Here is a 24,288-nt window from a genome sequence, read left to right as displayed (position 1 = left end):
GTGAACAGAGATGTGATGTGTTGTAGAACTGGGCACCTGAAACCTGTATCATTATGTTAACCAGTGTCACCCCAATAAGTTCAATTAAAAATTTTTAAAAAGAGGGCCTGACCTGTGGTGGCGCAGTGGATAAAGCGTCGACCTGGAAATGCTGAGGTCGCCGGTTCAAAACCCTGGGCTTGCCTGGTCAAGGCACATATGGGAGTTGATGCTTCCAGCTCCTCCCCCCTGTCTCTCTCTCCTCTCTCTCTGTCTCTCTCTCTAAAATGAATAAATAAAATAAAAATAAAGAGTATAAAAAAAAGAACTGATGCTTCTCATCTCTCTCCCTTTCTGTCTGTCTGTCCCTATCAGTCCCTCTCTCTGTCTCTATGTCTCTGTCACAAAAAAAAAAAAAAAAAAAATTTAAAAAGAGTATGTGATATGGGGCATAAGAAGTATTTAATAAGCCCTGGCCGGTTGGCTCAGCGGTAGAGCGTCGGCCTAGCGTGCGGAGGACCCGGGTTCGATTCCCGGCCAGGGCACACAGGAGAAGCGCCCATTTGCTTCTCCACCCCTCCGCCGCGCTTTCCTCTCTGTCTCTCTCTTCCCCTCCCGCAGCCAAGGCTCCATTGGAGCAAAGATGGCCCGGGCGCTGGGGATGGCTCTGTGGCCTCTGCCCCAGGCGCTAGAGTGGCTCTGGTCGCAACATGGCGACGCCCAGGATGGGCAGAGCATCGCCCCCTGGTGGGCAGAGCGTCGCCCCTGGTGGGCGTGCCGGGTGGATCCCGGTCGGGCGCATGCGGGAGTCTGTCTGACTGTCTCTCCCTGTTTCCAGCTTCAGAAAAATGAAAAAGAAAAAAAAAAAAAAAAAAAAAAGAAGTATTTAATACAAATAAGTATTTTTTGTAATAAAAACAGACAGTGAGCTATTCCCCTCCCCCAAAAAAGAATCAATCAATGAATGCATAAATAAGTCAAACAGCAAATCAATGTTTCTCTCTCAGGCTCTCAAAACCAATTACAAAAGAAACATAAACCAGAACTACAGAGACTGGATATGGGAGAGGAAATAGAGAACTAGCAGTGAATCAGCAGGGATGTGAGTGGGGTAGGTGGAACTTCTCTGAGTCTGTCTTTCTGTGTAGCTCTGACTCTGAGAGGACAATGAGAGTCCACAGTTCCTTCCTCGGTCCCTCACACAAACAGCACCAACCAGTTCTGAGGGAGTCCCAGTGGGCACTCCATCTATTTTAGCTCTCTGTGCTTGAATGCTGCCTTGTAATAAGAAGCACATCTAGCCATCAGATCTTGGTTCTAAACACCATTTTCTTCAAAAAAGAAAAACAAAAAATAAAAACAAAACAAAGAAAAAAACACAGACAAAAAGAAAAAAGATCCAGGGCTCCTTGGAGAAGTACAGCAGGTCCTCGAATAACATCATTTTGTTCAGAGCTGTTTCGTTGCACTGTTGATGATATGCTGCAGGAACTTACCCTTATTTGTATCACTAACATGTGGTAAAGCTGGTTTTGTTATGTTGTTTGGCTCAGAGTTGCAGGACCTACCAACAGCGTTAAGGGAGGACTCGCTGCAGTTGATTCCCTGACCGGGGCCGGGAATTGACAAGGTGAGCCTGGAACATCTTGTGATGCCAAAAAAGGAAGGAAGTACTCAAAAAATATAGGAGTCACCCTGAAAAAACTCCCAATGGCCCAAACTAAAACAATACAAGCAATAAATACTGAATTTTTTTTTTTGTATTTTTCTGAAGCTGGAAATGGGGAGAGACAGACAGACTCCCCCATGCGCCCAACCGGGATCCACCCGGCACGCCCACTAGGGGCGAGGCTCTGCCCACCAGGGGGCGATGCTCTGCCCCTCCAGGGCGACGCTCTGCCATAACCAGAGCCACTCTAGCGCTTGGGGCAGAGGCCAAGGAGCCATCCCCAGCGCCCGGGCCATCTTTGCTCCAATGGAGCCTTGGCTGCGGGAGGGGAAGAGAGAGACAGAGAGGAAAGGGGGGGGGGGTGGAGAAGCAAATGGGCGCTTCTCCTATGTGCCCTGGCCGGGAATCAAACCTGGGTCCCCCGCACGCCAGGCTGACGCTCTACTGCTGAGCCAACCGGCCAGGGCCTAAATACTGAATTTTAATCCACAGAATAAATATTCTTAAGTCCATACTGATATACATCAAACACACATGTGGGGAAAGGGAGCAGCTTTTCCTCACAGTAGAATTCCAATGAATGTACAAGGAAGAAAGAAAAAACCATCATTAGGCAAATACCACAGTAATAACTGTTGAAAACAAAATCATCTATGGACACTCAATGAAATGGGTGAAAGTCTGCAGTGAAGTAGGATATGAATAATCTCAAAGAATCTCCTCTGAGATATTTACTGACTACAAAAGGAAAGTCCATTATTTCCAGGGAAGAAGCCCAGCAGACACCACCTGAACTAAGGGACCACGGTTGTTGCCATATAGCAGCAAGAAACACAGCATCGTTGACCCCAATACGACATACAGAGGAGACAAAACATCATTTCTGAGGTAACTTTGCCAAAAATGCGTAATTTTCTCCAATCATGAGAAAACCTCAGACAAACTATGCTACAAAATAACTGATCAGTCCATTCAAGAGTATCGAGATCATGAGGAAGTGTTAAAGGCTGGGGAAGGCAAGGCAGAAATAATGACCAGATGAAAGTGGACGGCCTGCATGCCTTCGTCCCAGCGCTGAGGGCCCACCCCCTGGCCTCTGCCAATGCTTCAAGGCCCCAGACAGGATCCTGCTGTGTAACGACCACTTCTGCTTGCACTGTTCGCCCCATATCTCCACATGTCCCCTCAAGTCTCACTCAAATGTCAACTCTGCAGCCAGTTTTTCTTACCTCCCTGTCTAAAGCCAAATTTCTCTTCCCTGCCCCCTGATGCCACCTCTCATTTCCTACCTATATTTTTCTTAACACTTTCTAAGAAAAATATAAATGCTACTACTTACTTTATTTGTGATCTCTCCCCCTCACCACAATGTAAGCTCCATGAAGGTAGGGATTTTTGCTTGTTTTGTTTATTGCTACTCACCCAGCATTTACAACAGAATGTGTGGGAAAAGTCACCAAGTCTGATCAAGATGAAATGAAATGCTATGAAAATAATGCAACATATTAACAACTACAGTCAAAGAAAACCCAAAGAGCACAAAACACAACTAAACAAACAAAAGCCATTAAAAAAAGGAGAAAAAAGCAGCAGAGAGCACAACCCATAAGAAATCAAAATGAAGAAGACAGTTTCTAAATTCTTCAAAACTGATTCATGCTATTAAATTTAGTAAGAACATATTATTCAATAAAATAAAAGCTTGAATAATAGGATGATAAGTAGCTCTATAAGATGGTAAGGAGAGTGCAGGACCAAAGAAATAAATCGAGGACACCAATATATAATCATGATTCAGATACATGCATTAGAAATAGCCAGAAATAAAACATCAGAAAATAAAAGGCTGGATATAATAATAGTGAATGAAAATTTAAAAAAATATTGAAGCAATCAGAGAACAGATAAAAACAAAAATAATGCAACATAAGATTAACTGGTATCCTTGAAATAGAAATCCCAATAAATAAAAGAGCAGATGTGTTCAAAGAAACTATAGAATTTCCCTGAAATAAAAAAAGCAACAGGTCTGCAGATCAAAAGAGCATCTGGTATCCCAGGAGAATTATGGACAGAATTCTTTCACTAAGAAACAGATTAGTCAAACTTCTGAACTACTAAACAAGATATTCTTCAGATATCCAGACATAGAAAAAAAAAATCACCTAAATGGGGTGAGGGTTGGGGGAATTATGCCAGTCCCAGACTGCCTTCAGAGTAATTTCTACAAAGTTCTGAAGGAAGGAGAGAAAGCATAATCCCATACCACTATGCCTAGCCAAGATATAGTCTCAGAATTAAGGTAATAGGTACAAATAACAAAATATGAGGAACTCGTGGAATATGGTGCATATAATGCCTTCTCAAAAAGGAGATGGACAATACACCTTAGCCAAAGAGCAGAGGAAGGGAGAAACCATGACAGGAAATTGAAAAGTAAGGAATTCACCACATATTTGAGACCTTACTCTATTCCAGGCACTGCTTTAGGAGCTAAGACAGAGCAGTAATAAGGTCTCTGCCTTTGTAGAGCTAATATTCCGGAGGAGGGAGACAAAACCCCCTAAATATGTGTTGTCAGGTGCTGCTGAGTGCCATAGGGAATTTAAAGCTAGGCCAGAGCAAAGAGGAGCACTGCTCTTTTACAAGTGGTAGTCAGGGAAAGGCAAAGGCCCCTTAGAAGGCTGTACTGGACCAGTGACTTAAAGGAGCCAGCCACATGGCTGTTGGGGGGGAAGCTTCTGGGAGGAGCAAGAGTGAATGCAAAAGCTCTGTGATGAAAGTGAGCTCATGGGCTCAAGAACAGCAAGGAAGATGTCAACACAGCCTAAGTGCAATTGGGACAGACTATGAGGGAGGAGACTGGGCGCCTGGTACAAAATCATGAATAAACAGGAGGCTTGTACGTAGAGACCTCCACTGGCACTTGACATGTCATAGTTCTTAGGGAGACTAGGGTCGGTATACTGAATATATCGAAACAGGTAAGAAAAGAGGACTGTGCAATGTCATATTTAAGGAATAAAGTGTAGATGAACTTGGCTAAGATGTTGGGAGTTGTAAAAACTGAAGCTGACACTGAAAAGGTATTTCTTTATTATTTAAAATTTATACCTCAAAAAATTAAAAACGGAACTACCATATAATCTACCATTTCCACTTATGGGTATACATCCAAAGGAAACAAAATCATCAAGCTGAAGACATATCTGTACCCCCATGTTCACTGCGGCATTATTCACAGTAGCCAAGACAGGGTAACAACCTAAATGTCTGTTGATGTGTGAAAAGATAAAACAAAATGTAGTACACATAACCTAATATTATTCACCCATAAAAAAATGAGAAAATCCTACCATTTGCAACAATATAGACAGAACCTGAAGGCATTATGCTTCAGACAGAGAAAGACAAATACTGTATGAACTCACTTGTATGTGGAATCTAAAAACAAACACAGAAACAAACAAAAATTCATAGGAAAAGAGATCAGACTTGCCATGCAGGAAAGAAACCTGCCGTCTGTCCTCCCAGGCCTCTTTGCTACACAAACATTCCTGAAAAGACCATCTGAGACAATGGCTGCTGTCACATTAGGTAGAAACATCATGAGAACTGTCTTCCAACACGAGGAAATAATGGGACCACAGAAAACAGCCAGCAAGGCAGTAAATTTTAATACAAACAATGATCAGATTAAACAAACCAGTTAAAAGATAGAGACTATCAGATTGGATAAGAAAGCAAGACTCTTTTTTTTCCCTACAACTTGCTGGGTAATGCATCTCAGGCAGTTCAGTACTAGATACAGTTGCTCCTTGTGGAATTCCAAAAGAACTGAAACTTAGAATAAAATTCTATGGTATTGGAAGACAAGATGGCGCTGGAGTAGGTGGACATACCAACATCCACCTCCCAGAACCAAAGTGGATTACAAACTAATTTTAAGAACTATCATCTGGAAAAACCAACTTTGGACTAAACTAAGAGGACTCTTCAACCAAGAAACACTGAAGAAGCCATACTGAGACTGGTCGGAAAAGCGGAAACGCGGAGAGGGCTGCCCAGCTCTCTGGAGCAAATGGCAACTGGAGAGACTCGGGTGGCGGGAAGTGAGTTTAGTAGAGGGGAGGGTCCTGAGCCCCAGGAACAAAGCCCCAGCTGCAGCCCCAGAGCCCAGAAGAGGCGTAAGGATAGTATTTAGCTGGAAACAAGTCAGGATACTGTTTATGAGAAAGAGACTGATTTCTCAGACCCAGGATTCTTCTTAAAGGGACCGCGCAGAACACCTCTCTCACAACCACTCACCTGGGGCTCCAGGGGATGGGGAGAGAGGAGAGTACCAGAGTAGCAGGAAGAGTGTAATCTGGGAGGCACAGGGAGAAACATTTTGGGAGACAGCCACCATAACCACTGGGACAAGTCACTCCCCAAATCTGAAGCGAATATTTCCCCTGGAAACAGCAATATCAGCAAAGGGAGGCAGGACACCAGCCAAACAAGCTCTCCCACAGCTCTCAGAGCAGAGTCGCTTAGAAGGAGGGAGCTTTCGGAACTACAGTAGTGAGTCTTAGGGTCTGAGCTGCAGTGCCCACACCCACACGACTGAGGGCTCACCAGATGGCAGGCAGCGGCGGGATGTGGAAGCACGGTTCTGCTGGCAAGGGCAGAAGCCGGCTGGCCACCACTGGACCCAGGTGTGAGATCAGTCTTGCCCGGCTGGGGGGGAGGAGGAAGCGTGCAAAAGTGGTCAAGCCCAGCTGTGGGCTGCAGGTAATCCAGCCTGCGGGGGGGGGGGGGGTGGGGTGGGGGGTGGGGGGGGGCGGAAGGGGTAGAGACCAGCCCTTAAGCAAGGGTGCGGGAGCACAGCCTTGCCCCGCCTGCGGAACCGAGGCTTGTGGCTTGACCTGGGAGCTGGCTCCACCTGCGGGGGTGGAGCCAAAACTCCAGAACAGGCAGAGTCCCGCTACTGAACGTGGGCACGCAGTCCCGCCTGGCCTGTGGAGCCAAGGCTTGCAGCCATCCCACGAGCGGGCTCCTCCTGCAAGGACAGGGCGAAAGCCTGGAAACAGGCGGAGACCCGCAGCTGAGCAAAGGTGCTCGCCACTGCCCTCAGAGCGGAGCATAACGCCACCCACGGAGGGTGGGGCAAAGGTCAAGGCCACCAATGCTTGTATACCCTAGCACGTGATCACAGCCACTCCTGTGAAGGAGAGGTGGAAACCACAGCAACAGCCCCAATGGGCAGGCACTGGCAATGCCCATACCCAAACGCCCTAAGCAGAAACAGCAGAAGGGGTGGTGGGCCTGCAGAGAGACCATTCCAAGGGAACAGAGGCCACACCCAGTGAACTCCGGTGGCCAAAACCTTCCTTTACACAGAGAAAATGAGAAGGGAAAGAAATGCAACACAAATGAATCAAGAGAAATCCCGAGAAAAGGACCTGAATGAATCAGATATAACCAAATTGCCAGATGCAGAGTTAAAAATAACGATTGTTAGGATACTCAAAGATATTAGAACAACAATAGATGGTCATTACAAACACCTAAATAAAGAGATAGTAAATATAAAAAAGGACATTGAAATAATAAAAAAGAATCAGTCAGAAATGACAAATACAATATCAGAAATGAAGAACACAATGGAAGGAATTAAAAGCAGGATGGATGAAGCTCAGAATCAAATCAGCGATTTAGAGGACACGATAAATAAAGGCACAGAAACAGAGCAGAAAAAAGAAAAGAGACTCAAAAAGTCTGAGGAAACTCTAAGATAGTTCTGTGACAACATGAAGAGAAATAACATCCGCATTATAGGGGTTACTGTAGAAGAAGAGAAAGAACAAGGGATAGAGACTTTGTTCAAGCATATCATAGGTGAAAACTTCCCTCAATTAAGGCAGAAAAACATCTCACATGTTCAGGAAGCACAGAGAAAACCATTAAAGAGAAACCCAAAGAAATCAATACCAAGACACATCATAATTAAATACCAAAGCTAAGTGATACAGAGAAAATATTAAAAGCTGCTAGAGAAAAAAAGACTATCACTTATAAAGAAGCCCCCATAAGGATGACTTCTGACTTCTCAACAGAAACACTTGAGGCCAGAAGGGAATGGCAAGAACAAGAGCCTACAACCAAGACTACTCTATCCAGCAAGGCTATCATTTAAAATTGAAGGAGAAATAAAAAGCTTTCCAGACAAAAAAAGAACTCAAGGAATTCACTTCAACCAAACCAAGGCTGGAAGAAATGCTAAGAGACCTGTTGTAAACAGATCAAAGAAGAAAAAGAATATACCAAAAGAGGAATACAGTTTTTTTTTGTTTGTTTGTTTGTTTTTTTTTTTTGAGGAATACAGTTTTGAAGAATAAAATGGCAATAAACAATTACATATCAATAATAACCTTCAATGTAAATGGATTAAATGATCCGATCAAAAGACAGAGGGTAGCTGCATGGATAAGAAAACAGGACCCATACATACGCTGTCTACAAGAGAGACACTTTAAAACAAAGATGCACACAGACTGAAGATAAAAGGATAGAAAAATATATTTCACGCAAATAGAAATGAAAAAAAAAGCTGGGGTAGCAATACTTATATCAGACAAAATGGACTTTAAAACAAAGACTATAGTTAGAGATAAAGAAGGTCACTACATGATAAAGGGAGCAATCCAACAGGAAGATATAACCATTATAAATATCTATGCACCTAATATAGGAGCACTTAAATATATAAAGCAGACTTTGATGGATTTAAAAGGTGAGATCAACAGCAATACTATAATAGTAGGGGATTTCAATACCCCACTAACATCACTAGATAGATCCTCAAGAAAGAAAATTAACAAAGAAACAGCAGACTTAAAGGACATACTAGATCAATTCAATTTAATAGATATCTTCAGAACCTTTCACCTTAAAACAGCAGAATATACATTCTTTTCAAGTGCTTATGGCACATTCTCTAGAATAGACCACATGTTAGGGCACAAAAGTGGTCTCAACAAATTTAAGAAGATTGAAATCATATCGAGCACGTTCTCCGATCACAATGGCATGAAACTAGAAATCAACCACAACAGAAAAACTGAAAAATACTCAAACACTAGGAAACCAAATAGCATGTTATTAAATAACGAATGGGTAAACAATAAGATCAAAGAAAAAATTAAAAAATTTCTAGAAACGAATGATAATGAGCATATATCAACTCAAAATTTATGGGACACAGCCTGACCTGTGGTGGTGCAGTGGATAAAGTGTCGACCTGGAACACTGAGGTCGCCGGTTCGAAACCTGGACTTACCTGGTCAAGGCACATACCTCCCTCCTTCTCTCTCTCTCTCTCTCTCTCCCTCTTTCCCTTTCTCTCTCTCTCCTCTCTGAAAATTGAATATTAAAAAAAAAACAGTTTAAAAAAAAAAATTTATGGGACACAGCAAAAGCAGTCCTGAGAGGGAAGTTCATAGCATTACAGGCATACCTCAAGAAGCTAGAAAAAGCTCTAATAAACAACTTGACCATACATCGAAAAGAACTAGAAAAAGAACAGCAAGCAAAGCCCAGAGCTAGTAGAAGGAAGGAAATAATAAAGATCAGAGCAGAAATAAATGACATAGAGGCTAAAGAAACAATACAGAGGATCAATGAAACCAAGAGCTGGTTCTTTGAAAAGGTAAACAAGATCGATGAACCTTTAACCAGACTCACCAAGAAAAAGAGAGACGACTCAAATAAATAAAATTAGAAACGAGAGTGGAGAAATAACAACTGACACAATAGAAATAAAAAATATTGTAAGAAAATACTATGAGGAACTGTACGCCAAAAAACTAGACAACCTAGATGAAATGGACAAATTCCGTGAAACATATAATCTTCCAAAAATTAATCTGGAAGAATCAGAAAACCTAAACAGACCAATTACAACATATGACATTGAAAAAGTTATCAAAAATGTCCCAAAAAAGAAAAGTCCGGGGCCTGATGGCTTCACAAGTGAATTCTACCAAATATTCAAAGAACTAACTCCTATCCTTCTCAAGCTACTTCAAAAAAGAGGAAGGAAGACTTCCAAGCTCCTTTTATGAGGCAAGCATAATTCTGATCCCAAAACCAGGCAAAGACAACACAAAGAAAGAAAATTATAGGCCAATATCCCTGATGAATTTAGATGCTAAAATCCTCAACAAAATATTAGCAAACCGGATCCAGCAATACATGAAAAAAATCATACACCATGATCAAGTGGGATTTATTCTTGGAAGGCAAGGCTGGTACAATACTCGCAAATCAATCAATGTGATTCACCACATAAACAAAAGGAAGGAGAAAAACCACATGATAATTTCAACAGATGCAGAAAAAGCATATGATAAAATCCAGCACTCATTCATGATCAAAACTTTCAGCAAAGTGGGAATACAGGGAACATACCTCAACATGATAAAGGCCATCTATGACAAACCCACAGCCAACATCATACTCAATGGGCAAAAATTAAAAGTAATCCCCTTAAGATCAGGAACAAGGCAGGGGTGCCCCCTTTCACCACTCTTATTCAACATAGTTCTGGAAGTCCTAGCCACAGCAATCAGACAGGAAAAAGAAATAAAAGGCATCCAAATTGGAAAAGAAGAAGTAAAACTATCATTATTTGCAGATGATATGATATTGTATATAGAAAACCCTAAAGTCGCAGTCAAAAAACTACTAGACCTGATAAATGAATTCAGCAAGGTGGCAGGATATAAAATTAATACTCAGAAATCAGAGGCATTTTTATAAACTAACAATGAACTGTCAGAAAGAGAAATTAAGGAATCAATCCCCTTTACCATTGCAACCAAAAAAATAAAGTACCTAGGAATAAATCTAACCAGGAAGATTAAAGACTTGTACTCGAAAAATTATAAAACATTGATAAAAGAAATCAGGGAAGATACAAACAAGTGGAAGCATATACCATGCTTATAGTTAGGAAGAATAAACATCATTAAAATGTCTATATTACCCAAAGCAATTTATGAATTCAATGCAATACCGATTAAAATACCAATGACTTACTTCAAAGATATAGAACACATATTCCAAAAATTTATATGGAACCAAAAGACAACACGAATAGCCTCAGCAATCTTGAAAAGGAAGAATAAAGTGGGAGGTATCACACTTCCGGATATCAAGTTATACTACAAGGCCACTGTACTCAAAACAGCCTGGTACTGGCAGAAGAACAGGCATATAGATCAATGGAACAGAACTGAGAACCCAGAAATAAACCCACACTTTTATGGACAATTGATATTTGACAAAGGAGGTAAGAGCATACAGTGGAGTAAAGACAGCCTCTTCAACATATGGTGTTGGGAAAATTGGACAGCTACCTGCAAAAAAATGAAACTACACCACCAACTTACACCACTCAGAAAAATAAACTCAAAATGGATAAAAGACTTAAATGTAAGCTGTAAAACCATAAGCATCTTAGAAGAAAACATAGGCAGTAAGCTCTCTGACATCTCTTGCAGCAATATATTTGCCGATTTGTCTCCACAGGCAAGTGAAATAAAAGACAGGATAAACAAATGGGACTTTATCAAACTAAAAAGCTTCTGCACAGCTAAAGACAATAAGAATAGAATAAAAAGACAAACTACACAATGGGAGAATATATTTGACAATGCATCTGATAAGGGGTTAATAACCAAAATTTATAAAGAACTTGTAAAACTTAATACCAGGAAGACAGACAATCCAATCCAAATATGGGCAAAAGAAATGAATAGACACTTCTCCAAAGATGACATACAGATGGCCAATAGGCATATGAAAAAATGCTCAACATCACTAATCATTAGAGAAATGCAAATTAAAACCACAATGAGATATCACCTCATACCAGTCAGAATGGCGCTCATCAACAAAACAACACAGAATAAGTGCTGGCGAGGATGTGGAGAAAAGGGAACCCTCCTGCACTGCTGGTGGGAATGCAGACTGGTGCAGCCACTGTGGAAAACAGTATGGAGATTCCTCAAGAAATTAAAAATCGAACTGCCTCTTGACCCAGCTATACCACTGTTAGGAATATACCCCCAAAACACCATAGCACTGTTTGAAAAGAAGAAATGCACCCCCATGTTTATGGAAGCATTGTTCACAATAGCAAAGATCTGGAAACAGCCCAAGTGTCCGTCAGAGGACGAGTGGATTAAAAAACTTTGGTACATATATACTCTGGAATACTACTCAGCCATAAGAAATGATGATATCGGATCATTTACAACAACATAGATGGACCTTGATAACATTATACTGAGCGAAATAAGTAAATCAGAAAAAACTAAGAACTATATGAATCCATACATAGGTGGGACATAAAAACGAGACTCAGAGACATGGACAAGAGTGTGGGGGTTACGGGGTGTGGGGGGAGGAGAAGGAGGTGGTTGGGGGAGGGGAGGGGCACGAAGAAAATCAGTTAGAAGGTGACAGAAGACAATTGGACTTTAGGTGATGGGAATGCAACATAATTAAATGTCAAAATAACCTAGAGATGTTTTCTCTCAACATATGTACCCTGATTTACCAATGTCACTCCATTAAAATTAATCAAAAAATAAATAAATAAAAAAGAAAGCAAGATACAACCATGTTGTCTACCAAAAACACACTTAGAATATAAAGACATTGATAGGTTAAAAATAAAGGAACGGAAAAAGATATACATTATGCAAACCAATACCAATGGTAAAATAGCTGGAGTAGCTATATTAAAAAAGGTAGGCTTGAGAACGAGAACAATGATATCATTAGGGATGAGAGATATTGCAAAGAAGAAAAACCAAACAAACAAAAAAACAAAGCCAAGGTTGGAGGTAGAGCCTTGAACGCTCAGTTAACTGCACAGGAAAATTATAATTACTTGTCTAGTAGTCATCACTACAATGCCATAGAAAGTTTTCTAGCAACTAATAATTAAGTACCCCAGAGTGGGATGGAAGTTCTCTCCTTGCATACTGTAGAACTGCTTTTCAATAAGAACTGAGGTTAAAACAGGTTAAATCACTAGTTACCAAATTTGCTGATCTGTTGCTCCAATTAATCCTAAAACAAATTTTAATAGATAATTATTATTTTTCAAAAGTATCATTATAAAGTACAACTAAATATGCTGCACATTACCTGGTTTTTTCACAACAGAAACTACCAATCCTATTAGGTCCACCTCAGAACAATGTGGCTGGAAGTCTGGATTCAATAACTGCTTGAAGGGAAGGGGCTCCCTTGGCTGATAAACTTGCAACAGGATTTCATCTGAAGCCTAAAAGAAAAAAAAGAATCAGCATGTGTAGATTCTATAAACTCATGCATTTACCAAATTGAAAAATGACAATGAGAAGTACATACTGGTATTTGTTGAAACCGAGTGAGTTTGGTTGCTGTTAACTGTATGTTAGCTCTTCCAGATCTATTTTTCGATTTTGATGTTGCAAGATGGTAGATTCTGTATCTCTTTCCCTCTTTTAGCAAGGAATATAAATCTGATGATGGACGCCAAATACTTAATAGAACTATTCAGATCAAGAGAAAAAAAGACACAATGGAATAATTGATAATCATTAAAATTCTTGTTTAAAAATGAATACTGAGGCCCTGGCCGGTTGGCTCAGCGGTAGAACATCGGCCTGGCGTGTGGGGGACCCGGGTTCGATTCCCGGCCAGGGCACATAGGAGAAGTGCCCATTTGCTTCTCCATCCCCCACCCCCTCCTTCCTCTCTGTCTCTCTCTTCCCCTCCCGCAGCCAAGGCTCCATTGGAGCGAGCATGGCCCGGGCGCTGGGGATGGCTCCTTGGCCTCTGCCCCAGGTGCTGGAGTGGCTCTGGTTGCGGCAGAGCGACACCCCAGAGGGGCGGAGCATTGCCCACTGGTGGGCAGAGCATCGCCCCTGGTGGGCGTGCCGGGTGGATCCCGGTCGGGCGCATGCGGGAGTCTGTCTGTCTGTCTCTCCCAGTTTCCAGCTTCAGAAAAAAAAACAAACAAACAAAAAAAAGAAAAATGAATACTGAAGAAGACAAAAATCACGAAGTCAAGCATGAGAAGGATGCAATCAATGCACTGGTCTGACATGGGAGAAGGCCACACATGAAAGAATGCAGGAGACCTCAAGAAATAAGAGAGTGGCCTCTGGCGACAGTCAGCATAAGAAACAGGGACTTCAGTCCTACAGCCAAGCAAATGCATTCTGTCAAGAACTTTTGTGAGCTAGGAAGAGGATGAGCACAAGACAGTATTGTAGCCAATTGACACCTGAGTCTCAGCCTCATGACACTGAGCAAGACTCAGCCAGCTCCTCCCAGACTTCTAGGATGCAGGACTGTGAGACAACAAAGAAATTTTGCCCCAGGGCAGGAAGGGCCAGTGACCCAAGCAGGTGGAGGGGGGGGGGAGGCCTAAAAGCCCATTTCTGTCGTCGATCCCCATATGGATTTGGTCTCTTCCCAATGGACCAGCTGGAACAATTAATTTAGTTAAAATTGCTCACCTTTAGTCTTCATTGGACACTAAAGCCACTGTCACACTAAACTCAGTAACTTGACCCCAAGAAATCTCCTTCTTGGTCCCAAGCTGAGCCTGAAAGAGGGATGCGGTCCAGGCCAGATTCCAGTGTCTGTGAAGACCAGGCACCCTGAGCTTATCAGGGGTGAAGGTGAGACCCATGGCACCTGCTCTGTCCTGCCCCACTCTGCTGCAACCCAGAGGCTGCCTTAGGACAAGACCCAGTGGACTCAGGCTCCTTCTCTTCTGCTTAGTAGAAAAATTTGGTCACAAGTCCTAAAGGTCCACACAGCTAGTAAAAAATTCACTTCTGTGTGCTAAGGCACACTGCTTTGATTTTTTTTTCTCAGGTGAGAGCAAGGGGAGATAGACAGACTCCCGCACGCAAACCCAACAGGGATCCACCCAGCAAACCCCGTCTGGGGCTGCTGCTCAAATCAACTGAGCTGTCCTCAGTGTCTGGGGCCATACTCAAACCAATTCACTGGCTGAGAGGGGAAGAGGGACAGAAAGGGAGAGAAGCAGATGGTCACGGTCACTTCTCATGTGTGCCCTGACCTGGAACTGAACCTGGGACGTCCATATACTGGGCTGAAACTCTATCTACTGAGCAACCGACCAGAACGTCCTTTGATTTTGATATTTTGGAAATTTCAGTGGTTACAAAGGACTGAAAACTACAGCTGTCTTTTGGGGGCCACTTTGGTGAATGTGATAAAAGAGATGTGAGACTATAGAAAACGTCAAGAGAGAGACAGGAGGGAACAGAATGACCAAAAGGAAGAAAGCTGGGAATGGATGGGAAGAAGCTGGGTGACCACAGGATCTCATTCAGTGCTCCTGTCCTTTACTGATCTGCTACAGAAACCAGTTCTCCTGGAAATCCCAAAGCTGCTGGCTGGGCATTTATTTGTTCCTGCAGTTTCTTTTCTAGGTTCTCAGGGAGGGATGATGTGGGTTATGCTGGTTTCCAAGTGGAAGCAAGTTTGGAGCCTCGCTGGCTCCTGTGGAGATCCCCGAGGGGGTAGAGAAATGCATGAAAGCGTTGGGGCATGTGTAACTTTGTTAAAAATTTATACTATGTCTGTGGTGGTTCAGTGGATGAAGTGTTGGCCTAGAATGCTGAGGTTGCTGGTTCAAAACCCCGGGCTTGCCTGGTCAAGGCACATACAGAAAGCAACTGTTGAGTTGATGCTTCCCACCCCCTCCTTCTCTCTCTCTCTCTCCTCTCTCTAAAATAAAATCTTTTAAAAATTTTATACTACATGAGAAATAATTTTTCTATCTAAAAAATGAACAATAATAACTAAGATCTAAGGACTCTAGCACTGAAATAATTTTATTAATATGATAATACTTTAACTTAAAACTGGTAAAAACAAAAAGTTTACATACTGACCTGAATCTTTTTCTTTTTTCTTATAACTTATGATACGCAACTTCCACACAGGTATAACGTCCCGTGATAACATTTGCTCCTCTTTCTCAGCAGACTCCACAGACTTCTGGAATTCCAGCTGGATTTGCGCCTGCTTCTTATCATTCAACATCTGTCTGTGATTATTCAAGGCTCTTAACTGCTCTTCACTAAAACAACCCTGTGATCATTTAAGATATGAAGGCAGATATGGTTGGAATAAAAATCAAAATAAAAACAAACACCTTATCTATTGTAAATGAATCACTTTAAATGGGTATAAACTATAACAGAGTTAACTATAAGGGTGTGACAACATAAACATTGAGATTAATGAACTCAGCTTATCACATAACAAATATGATCTGGCATCTTAAACTTTGTGACAAATTTCCCTACAGCCAAAACAAACCCCTCCTTATAAATGTACTCTAATAATCATATCTATTAACATTGATGGCATTATAAATGGCTACCACCTGAAAGCTCATTCTATGTGAGAAATAGATCTCTGGGGGCTTCTCCCCTCACATCTGCCCTCTCCACCTCCCCCTGCTCGGCTTCCTTACCCCCGTCCCATTGAGTTTCCTCATCCTAAGGGAAAAAAAGAAATAGATCTCTGTGTGGTAAACGTGCTAATTCATTTATCTGTATAATAACCTTGTGAGGTTGGTACTATATTGCTTCCAGGTTAAGATGAAACTGAGGTGCAGAGAGAATAAATAATAGCAGAGGTACATATATAGCATTGGCTTAAGAACTCTTATTCTCAGCCCCTGTAGTGTAATTTCATGAACTCGCTGGATCAGGAGATACAAGTTAAAACAGACATATGCTACAAGCACTTCTCCCCCGCACTTCTCTCCCACTCACTTCACTAAACTGCTGTCTGTACTTCTTGGGAATCTCACCAAGTGTAACAAGAATGAATGAATGAATGAATGAACAAAAAATAAAATCAAATAAAATAGAAACTGTAATTTGCTGCTGACTGACAAATCTTAATCCGCTGACCTACACAGGGAAGGGAGATTTAAACTCTCTGTACCCTGAAAAGGGCTAAAAATATACACAGTATTTGAACATAAATTAAAAAGAAATCTGTGATTTCCAAAGTCCCACAACATTTAGCATTGCCACTGACAACATCCTTTCACAGAGTATTTTAGAAATTGATGGTTATTTTCCCCTCCAAGATTTACAGTGATAACTTTGTCTGAGTGAAATCTCAGAATTACAAACTCAGAATCTTGGAGATAAGCCCTTGATAAAAGGTAGAAAGAAAGCCTCAGAGATGAATCACTCGTCCAGCTACAAAGTGGCAGGACCAGGTCTAGACTCTCTAGGTCTTTCCACTCTCATTCTGCTCATTACTTCTTCCTTATAAATAAATTCTATAAAAAGATACATTCAAGACTAGTAAATATTTCATTCAATTTTGTGGATGAAATTAAAACTATCTTCATGATGACGCAGAAAAAGCATATGCTTCAATATATAATATATAAAAATTATAAGCGATAGAGGTGAATTATGTTTCAGAAAAGCAAAACAAAGCCTCAACTCACAGATTTGTACTCACAGGCTTTCCGACCAGACTCACTTTTCACTGGGAGAATCTGAGTTGTGCCATTTGGGAATATGAGGGGGGAACTGTATTCAGAATAACACTGCTTACTCTCTTAGTGAAATATTATTTATTTTGTAGCCCTGTTATTTAAAAAATTTAAGGTATATACAAATAAATGAGATTAATCAATAAAAAAACAATAGCTTCCTAAAATTTCTCACCTCCTTCCTATCTAGCAAACTATTCTTCATATTAATTAGATACCCAGGTGTCTAAAAATTTAGGAGGTAGCTTACTTTAATATATGAAATGATGTCCTAACAACAGCAATTAACATTTATAGGGAACATCAAAACAGTACACTTTTACACATATTATCTAATTGATCCTAAAACAACTTATTTTACAGCCGTTTCATGCCCACTTTGCTTGGCTGAGAAATGGCAGAGGCATGCGATTTCTGTCAGTTTCGTGCTTCTACACTTCTCCATTTAAGTCCCTTGAAGGTAGAGAATTGTGAAACAGACTCTTAAGTAGGATCTGAGAGAGCTGAGAACATGGAAACTAAGATACTGCTGTGAAGACACTTGTTTTATCTTAAATGTACACAAGTTTTGTCTGCATTTTAAGTCACACTTATTTAATATATAAAACTATTTAATGCTCTTATCTTCTATCTGATACAGAATCAAAAATGTACTCCCGTGGTCTGGCTCATCACTGCAGACCCTAGACATGCACATGTCCCCTTTGAGAAACAGCATTTCAACCCACTGCTTCCCATGACGGCAGGGAGAACCCACACCTTCCATATCAAGGCTCGCTGCACGCCCCTTCCTCTCACCTCAAGGGAAGCGGGGTCTGGCGCGGCCCGCACTGCTTCATAGAGCTCTGCGCCGCCCTGCAGAGCACAGACTTGCTGTCTAGTTAGTGTACACGATGCTGCACTCTGTTTTGTAATATTTTCTAGAAAAATAAAAAGCATCACCAATTAACTAAGCCATGAGGTTAACAATGCTGAAAGCAAGACAACCAAGGAAAAACTCACATAGAATGGAGGTTAAGAAATAAGAAACCAGTTATCTGCCAAAAGTTTTCTAGGAAAATGTGAAGCAGCTGTATTCATGGTTCAAAAAATCATCAAAGAGTTTATTTTATCACAGTAATTTGTAAGTTAAGTAAATAATTTCATGATTCACTTAATCATGAAAAAAGCAAGAGCTAGTAATATGTTTAAGCAAATCAAATTTTGAGTCTAATTTTCTGCAGATTTATATAGAACATTAAGTTAAATACTATAGAAAATTATGAAGAAAAGCAGAACATAAAGTTTTCAGCAATAAAAAAGTAAATTTCATGTCTTGTAAGCAAAAAAAACACTACCATTTTTACTATTAAAATTGATGTCATATGAAGAACAAGTTCTAACTGCAAGTATAATAACATAAAACCCAATAACCACAACAACAACAAAAAGGAAAAGTTATAAAATAAAGGTAAGGACATTGAAGAAAGAGGATATCAATGGCTTAGGGAAAAAGAATCTTTTGAGTGTTTTTGTTGTTGAATGTATTTGACATGTAACACTGTAAATCTAAAGTATACAACATGTGACTGACACATCTGTCGATTGTAACATGACTGCCTTTGTATGGCTATTTATCACATTGGATAACTGCAGTACAATATTGTTCTTTATGTTCACTATACAGCGCATTAGATATCTGGCTTATTGACTACTCATTGCAACTTTGTACCTTAAACACCATCAATATTACCCCTCGACCCCATCCTCTGGTAACCACCATTATACTCTCTTCTTTTTACAAGGTTGCCTTCTGTATACTTCACATATAAGTGATATCATACAGGACTTGTCTATAGGAAAATAACTAACTGGATAGTTCTTTCCCTTTCCCTCACTACTATTCTTTCTCTAACATTGAGAACAGTACACTAAATGCTTTAGTACTGAAGTTCTTTTTTTTTTTTTTTTTTTTTTTTTGGTGACAGAGACAGAGAAGGACAGACAGGCAGGAAGGGAAGGGAGAGAGATGAGAAACATCAATTCTTCGTTGCAGCTCCTTAGTCTCCTTAGTTGTCCATTGATTGCTTTCTCATGTGTGCTTTGACCAGGGGGCTACAGCAGAGCGAGTGACCTTTTGCTCAAGCCAGCGACCTCTGGGCTCAAGCCAGTGAGCACATGCTCAAGCCCGTGACCTTGGGGTTTTGAACCTCGGTCCTCTGCGTCCCAGTCCGACGCTCTATCCACTGTGCTACCACTTGGTCAGGCAGTTCTGGAGCTTAAGAGACACTTTACTTCAGACTTCTGAGCAGTGGTATGGGCAGGTCATGTATTTATTTTTGCCTAAGACAATTACAAGTATCTAAAAGCTCAGTGTGTTGAATAAAGATGTAATAATTTGGGATCAGTTCAATGCTTGTCTGTATATTTATGTAATAACAGTACAAAAAAACCCAGAAAAAATTTGATTAATAGAATTAGAAAAAATCTATTACTTAAAATAAAAGCAAGTCATCTAATTAAAATTTTAATTAGAAGCTTCTAAAACTTCTAATTTAAAAAAACTTGTTTTCATATAGATAAACTTGTGATATACAACTTATTTTACCTTCACGCTCTTCATATTCCACTTGAATTTTAGTGAGTAAGGCTTCCAGTTTTCTTTGTTGGGCATCTGCATGTTTTGCTGCTTCCTTTTCTTCTTCTCTTTCATTGCGAAATATGTATAATCCAGATGACGTCTTCTCCACCCACTATAGTAAAGAATCAAACAAATCTGGGGTAAGGAGAAAGCATTCAACTTAACTGTCTCAAAAGAGAAATATAGACTAAGTTTCAAGAGTATGTCGTACCTGCATAAGGTATGTTCTTTCAATAACTACATCAATACAACCAACCTTTCCTCCATCACTGAAAAGGGATGACAAGGGGAGAGGAAAAGGTCTAGGGTCCGGAGAGAATCCAAGCTTGGCATACCAGCAAGCAGGCCGGGTACTGTTAGCAGAAATCTGGACAAATTAAGAAATACATCAATTTTTAGGTTAAGTAAATATATTTAATTCTCAATTTTTATTCATTTAGGACTGCTTTAAAGATTCACTTTTAAAAGTGTCGTGAAGGTAATAAGGAAGTGACTAAGTAGCCCTGGCCAGTGGTGCAGTGGACAGAGTGATGTCCCAGAGAGCTGAGGTCACTGGTTCAAGCCCCAGTCAGGGCACACATGAAAAGCAATCAATGGCACAACTAAGTGGAACAACAAGTTGATGCTTCTCTCTCTCAAAAAAGAAAAAAAAAGTGAATGAGTAGAAAAATTACATGAAAGTAAAACTATTTTCAAAACATAGTATCTTAAAAAAATGTTCAAAATAGACTCATAGATACAGGGAACAAACTGATGGGTTGACAGAACTGATGATCGCCAGATGGGAGGGGTTTGGGGAGTTGGGTAAAAAAGGTGACGGGACTGAGAAGTGCAGATTGGTAGTTACAGAACAGTCACGGGGAACACAGTCAATGATATAATAACTCTGTATAGTGTCAGGTGGGTACTGGAAATATCGGGGGGACCACCTTCGTAAGGAATCTGATTGTCTAATCATCATGCTGTAAAAAAAGAGATTTAGTCATGGAAAGAGGAAAACTTATTGCACAATGGCCAGAGAATGCAGAGCAGGGTTAAGGGAGGCTTTTTATTTTTTCCTTTTCAGGTTGAGGAAGACCTGTCAGTGTTTAAAAGCTGAGGAGGACGGGTGCTGCCAACAGATGAGCAGGCTGGTGAGGACAACGCTCCAACGCTGATTGTGGTATGTCAGCGTCAGTGCGTGAATTGCATGGTGTATGAATTATCTCTCTCAATAAAGCTTTTTTTTTAAAAAAGAAAAAACTGTTCTTACTGCTATAAAGTCTTAATATTATGTGACTAAAGACACATTTTTTTTCACTGCACTATGACTGCACTTCACGGATACTGTGTATTTTACAAACTGAAGCTTGGTGGCAACCCTGCATCGAGCAAGTCTACTTGGCGCCATTTTTGCAACAGCACTGGTTTGCTTAGTGTCTCTGTCACATTTTGGTAATTCTTACAGTTATTTCAAACTTTTTCATTTTTATTAAATATATTATGGTGATCTGTGATCAGCGATTTTTGAGAAATCATTTGTGAAAGGAACAGTCAATCCACGTGGCAAACTTCATTGTTGTCTCACTTTAAGAAACTGTCACATCCGCCCCAACCTTCTGCAGTTAGCTCTTGATCTGTCAGCAGCCATCAAATGTCGAGGCAGGACTCTCAGCAGCAAAAAGATTTATTAAAGGCTTGATAGTGAACAATTTTTAGCACTCAAGTATTTTTAAATTAAGGTATGTACATTGCTTTTTAGACATTATGCTATCGCACACTTAATAGACGACAGTAGTGATTTTCAACCAGCACGCCACAAGAATTTCTAAAACATGAAATACATGACTGTTTAGTCAGGGGCACTGACCTTTTTATCCCTTAGATTGTTAAACAAAAAAATAACAGCCAATACAACAATAGCCATCCAGTGTGAATGAAATCAAAATTATGCCTATTTTTTATAAAAGCAACAAAAACTACTTTTTTGATGTGCTGCAGGATTTTAGTAATTAGTTTATATGCCATGAAATGAATAAGGTTGAAAATTGCTGGGCTACAATATAGTATAAACATAACTTTTATGCAATGGGAAACCAAAATATTCGTGTGACCTGCTTTATTGAGATAATCGCTTTACTGAGGTGGTCTGGAACTGAACCCGTAATACATACGAAGTATGTCTGTATTTAAAAATTAATAAAACAAACTTCAATTTAAACATGATGGATTAAAATATACTTATTTACCTAGGGTCCTTCAAGAAAACCTGTAAGGACAAAGAGAACTAGAGAGGACAGTAGATGAAATATTACCAAAACCTTGGAAGTTAAAATTTGTTGAACAAGTAGTAAATAACAAAGCAGCTGAAAAATAATTACAGTTCACAAAAAAAGCAAACATTCATAGAGCACTACCGTGGTGTCACATATTAGCATTAAATCGTCACAACAGCCCTAAGACTTATTCCCATTTTACAGGTGACAAATCCAAAGTATAAGGGAAATTACAAAAACCTACCCAAAGTTACTCAGCTAGCAAACTTGTTGTTATAAAGCGAGTATAAAACAAAATTACTTAAGGAAACTGAAGGCAACAGATATCTGTGCAGGCAGGAGCTGAAACAGGAGGAGTGGTTGAGATTCTGTATGGAGGTAATGAAGACTGCAGATACCAAGCAACGCAGTGACTGTTCTTCCCTCCTCTAGGTTCAAAAAGAACCCAGAAGAGTTTACTTTTCGAAGAGGCTAAACCACACACATCCTGGACTATGGACCACCAGGCAGAAGTAGCTAGGGTACAAGTGAGATGCTGGATTGAAAACAAAAATGCAATGAAAATCCTTATGCTGAAAAGGAATCCCCCCTAATTTTCTTTCTCTCAGAACAGTCACTGATAGTAGAGGGTCCCCTAATGAAAAAAAATCAAGTACCTGTCTTACTATCCTACAAGCTGACAAGCCCCACCCCACAGACCGTCTAATCAGCTCATTAGTGCCCTGCTCTTCAAGAGGAAAGAACAGCTAACAATCACCAACTGAGGAAAGTATCCAATCTGAGACCCAAACAAAATAAGAGGTTCTCATGGGGGGGAAAAATGCAGAAAGCAAAAAAATACTGAAATAAATTAAAATCTTAATAAATTCAGAAAGATGAGAAGATATGTAGCTATAAAACAAGAACCAGATGTCATAAAAAAAAACATTTAGGGAATAATAAAGTTCTCTTAAAAATTGCCTGACCAGGCGGTGGCGCAGTGGATAGAGCGTCGGACTGGGATGCAGAAGACCCAGGTTCGAGACCCCGAGGTCACCAGCTTGAGCGCGGGCTCATCTGGTTTGAGCAAAAAGCCCACCAGCTTGAGCCCAAGGTTGCTGGCTCAAGCAAGGGGTTACTCGGTCTGCTGAAGGCCCGCGGTCAAGGCACGTATGAGAAAGCAATCAATGAACAACTAAGGTGTTGCAAAGTGCAATGAAAAACTAATGATTGATGCTTCTCATCTCTCTCTGTTTCTGTCTGTCTGTCCCTGTCTATCCCTCTCTCTCACTCTCTGTCTCTGTAATAAATAAATTAAATTAAAAAAAAAAAAAAAATTAAATACCAGTATTATGAATTGGCAAAAATTCACTTTAGGAATTAAAGGTTTTTTAAGAACTAGAAATTGGGTGGTAGGGTAGAAAAACAACAGAATGGAAGACAGGAAGAAAAAAACAAGATTAGAGGAGAGAAGACACAGCACATGAATAGGCAATGAGATTTGCATGAATAGGGGGTCAGGCAGGGTCACAGCAGTGACTGGTATTGGGGGGGGGGGCATAAGCATTACGCAGTCATGTGTTCCTGAATGACAGGGATATGTTCTGAGAAGTGTGTCTGAGGAATCTGCCACTTATACTAAGATTATCAGAACCTTTTCAAGAAAAAGAATATTCTTAACGGGCATAAGTATATTTAAAATTCTAAATGAAAAACCTTTCTAGAATTTAACTGAATCAGTGACTGATTTTTATCAAGAGTGTGCATTAATTTAACTTACCTTCAACATAAGGGATTCAGGGGCTTCCAGAGGTGCACAGGCATTGGGAGAGCCCACCAGCTCTGCTCCATGAGTGATGATCTTCTGGCCGACAGCCAGTCTACCTCTCTGCACGAGAGCTGAGAGGGGAGCGTCCAGCTGGGCCTTCACAGCGTACCATCCATCTGTCAGCTCCACAGTGGCCGCTTTGCCGGTATCCACACCACTAGTTTTACTGCTAGAAGTTTCAGGTAGACTTGTATTTGGTGAAAGTATTTCAGAAACACAGAGAACAAGAGTTTTTGCAGCTGTGTCATCCCTTTCCATTATCTTTTTAAGAGCCGATCTTCGACTTCTATCAATTTCTATATCATATCTAAAAAGAAAAAGAAAAATTTATTATTTTAGCAGTTTGGA

General features: G+C 40.5%; 1 protein-coding gene across 1 annotated transcript in view; it reads right to left on the bottom strand.

Annotated features, from left to right (window-relative positions):
• Positions 1-24,288, bottom strand: part of BRCA2 (BRCA2 DNA repair associated) — a 75,609-nt gene that overhangs the window by 9,810 nt on the left and 41,511 nt on the right. Inside the window, exons 18-24 of the mRNA XM_066258262.1 lie at positions 23,893-24,247; positions 20,090-20,245; positions 19,846-19,990; positions 18,057-18,178; positions 15,625-15,823; positions 13,076-13,239; positions 12,851-12,989 (exon numbers count right to left, since the gene is read on the bottom strand). Of these exons, the coding sequence (XP_066114359.1) occupies positions 12,851-12,989; positions 13,076-13,239; positions 15,625-15,823; positions 18,057-18,178; positions 19,846-19,990; positions 20,090-20,245; positions 23,893-24,247 (1,280 nt within the window). The remainder of the gene's footprint in view (positions 1-12,850; positions 12,990-13,075; positions 13,240-15,624; positions 15,824-18,056; positions 18,179-19,845; positions 19,991-20,089; positions 20,246-23,892; positions 24,248-24,288) is intronic.

The sequence above is a fragment of the Saccopteryx bilineata genome, chromosome 2 (genome assembly GCF_036850765.1).
Source record: "Saccopteryx bilineata isolate mSacBil1 chromosome 2, mSacBil1_pri_phased_curated, whole genome shotgun sequence".
Taxonomy (NCBI): domain Eukaryota; kingdom Metazoa; phylum Chordata; class Mammalia; order Chiroptera; family Emballonuridae; genus Saccopteryx; species Saccopteryx bilineata.
Note: the sequence above shows the minus strand (reverse complement) of the source record. Positions and strands in the feature narration are given on the sequence as shown.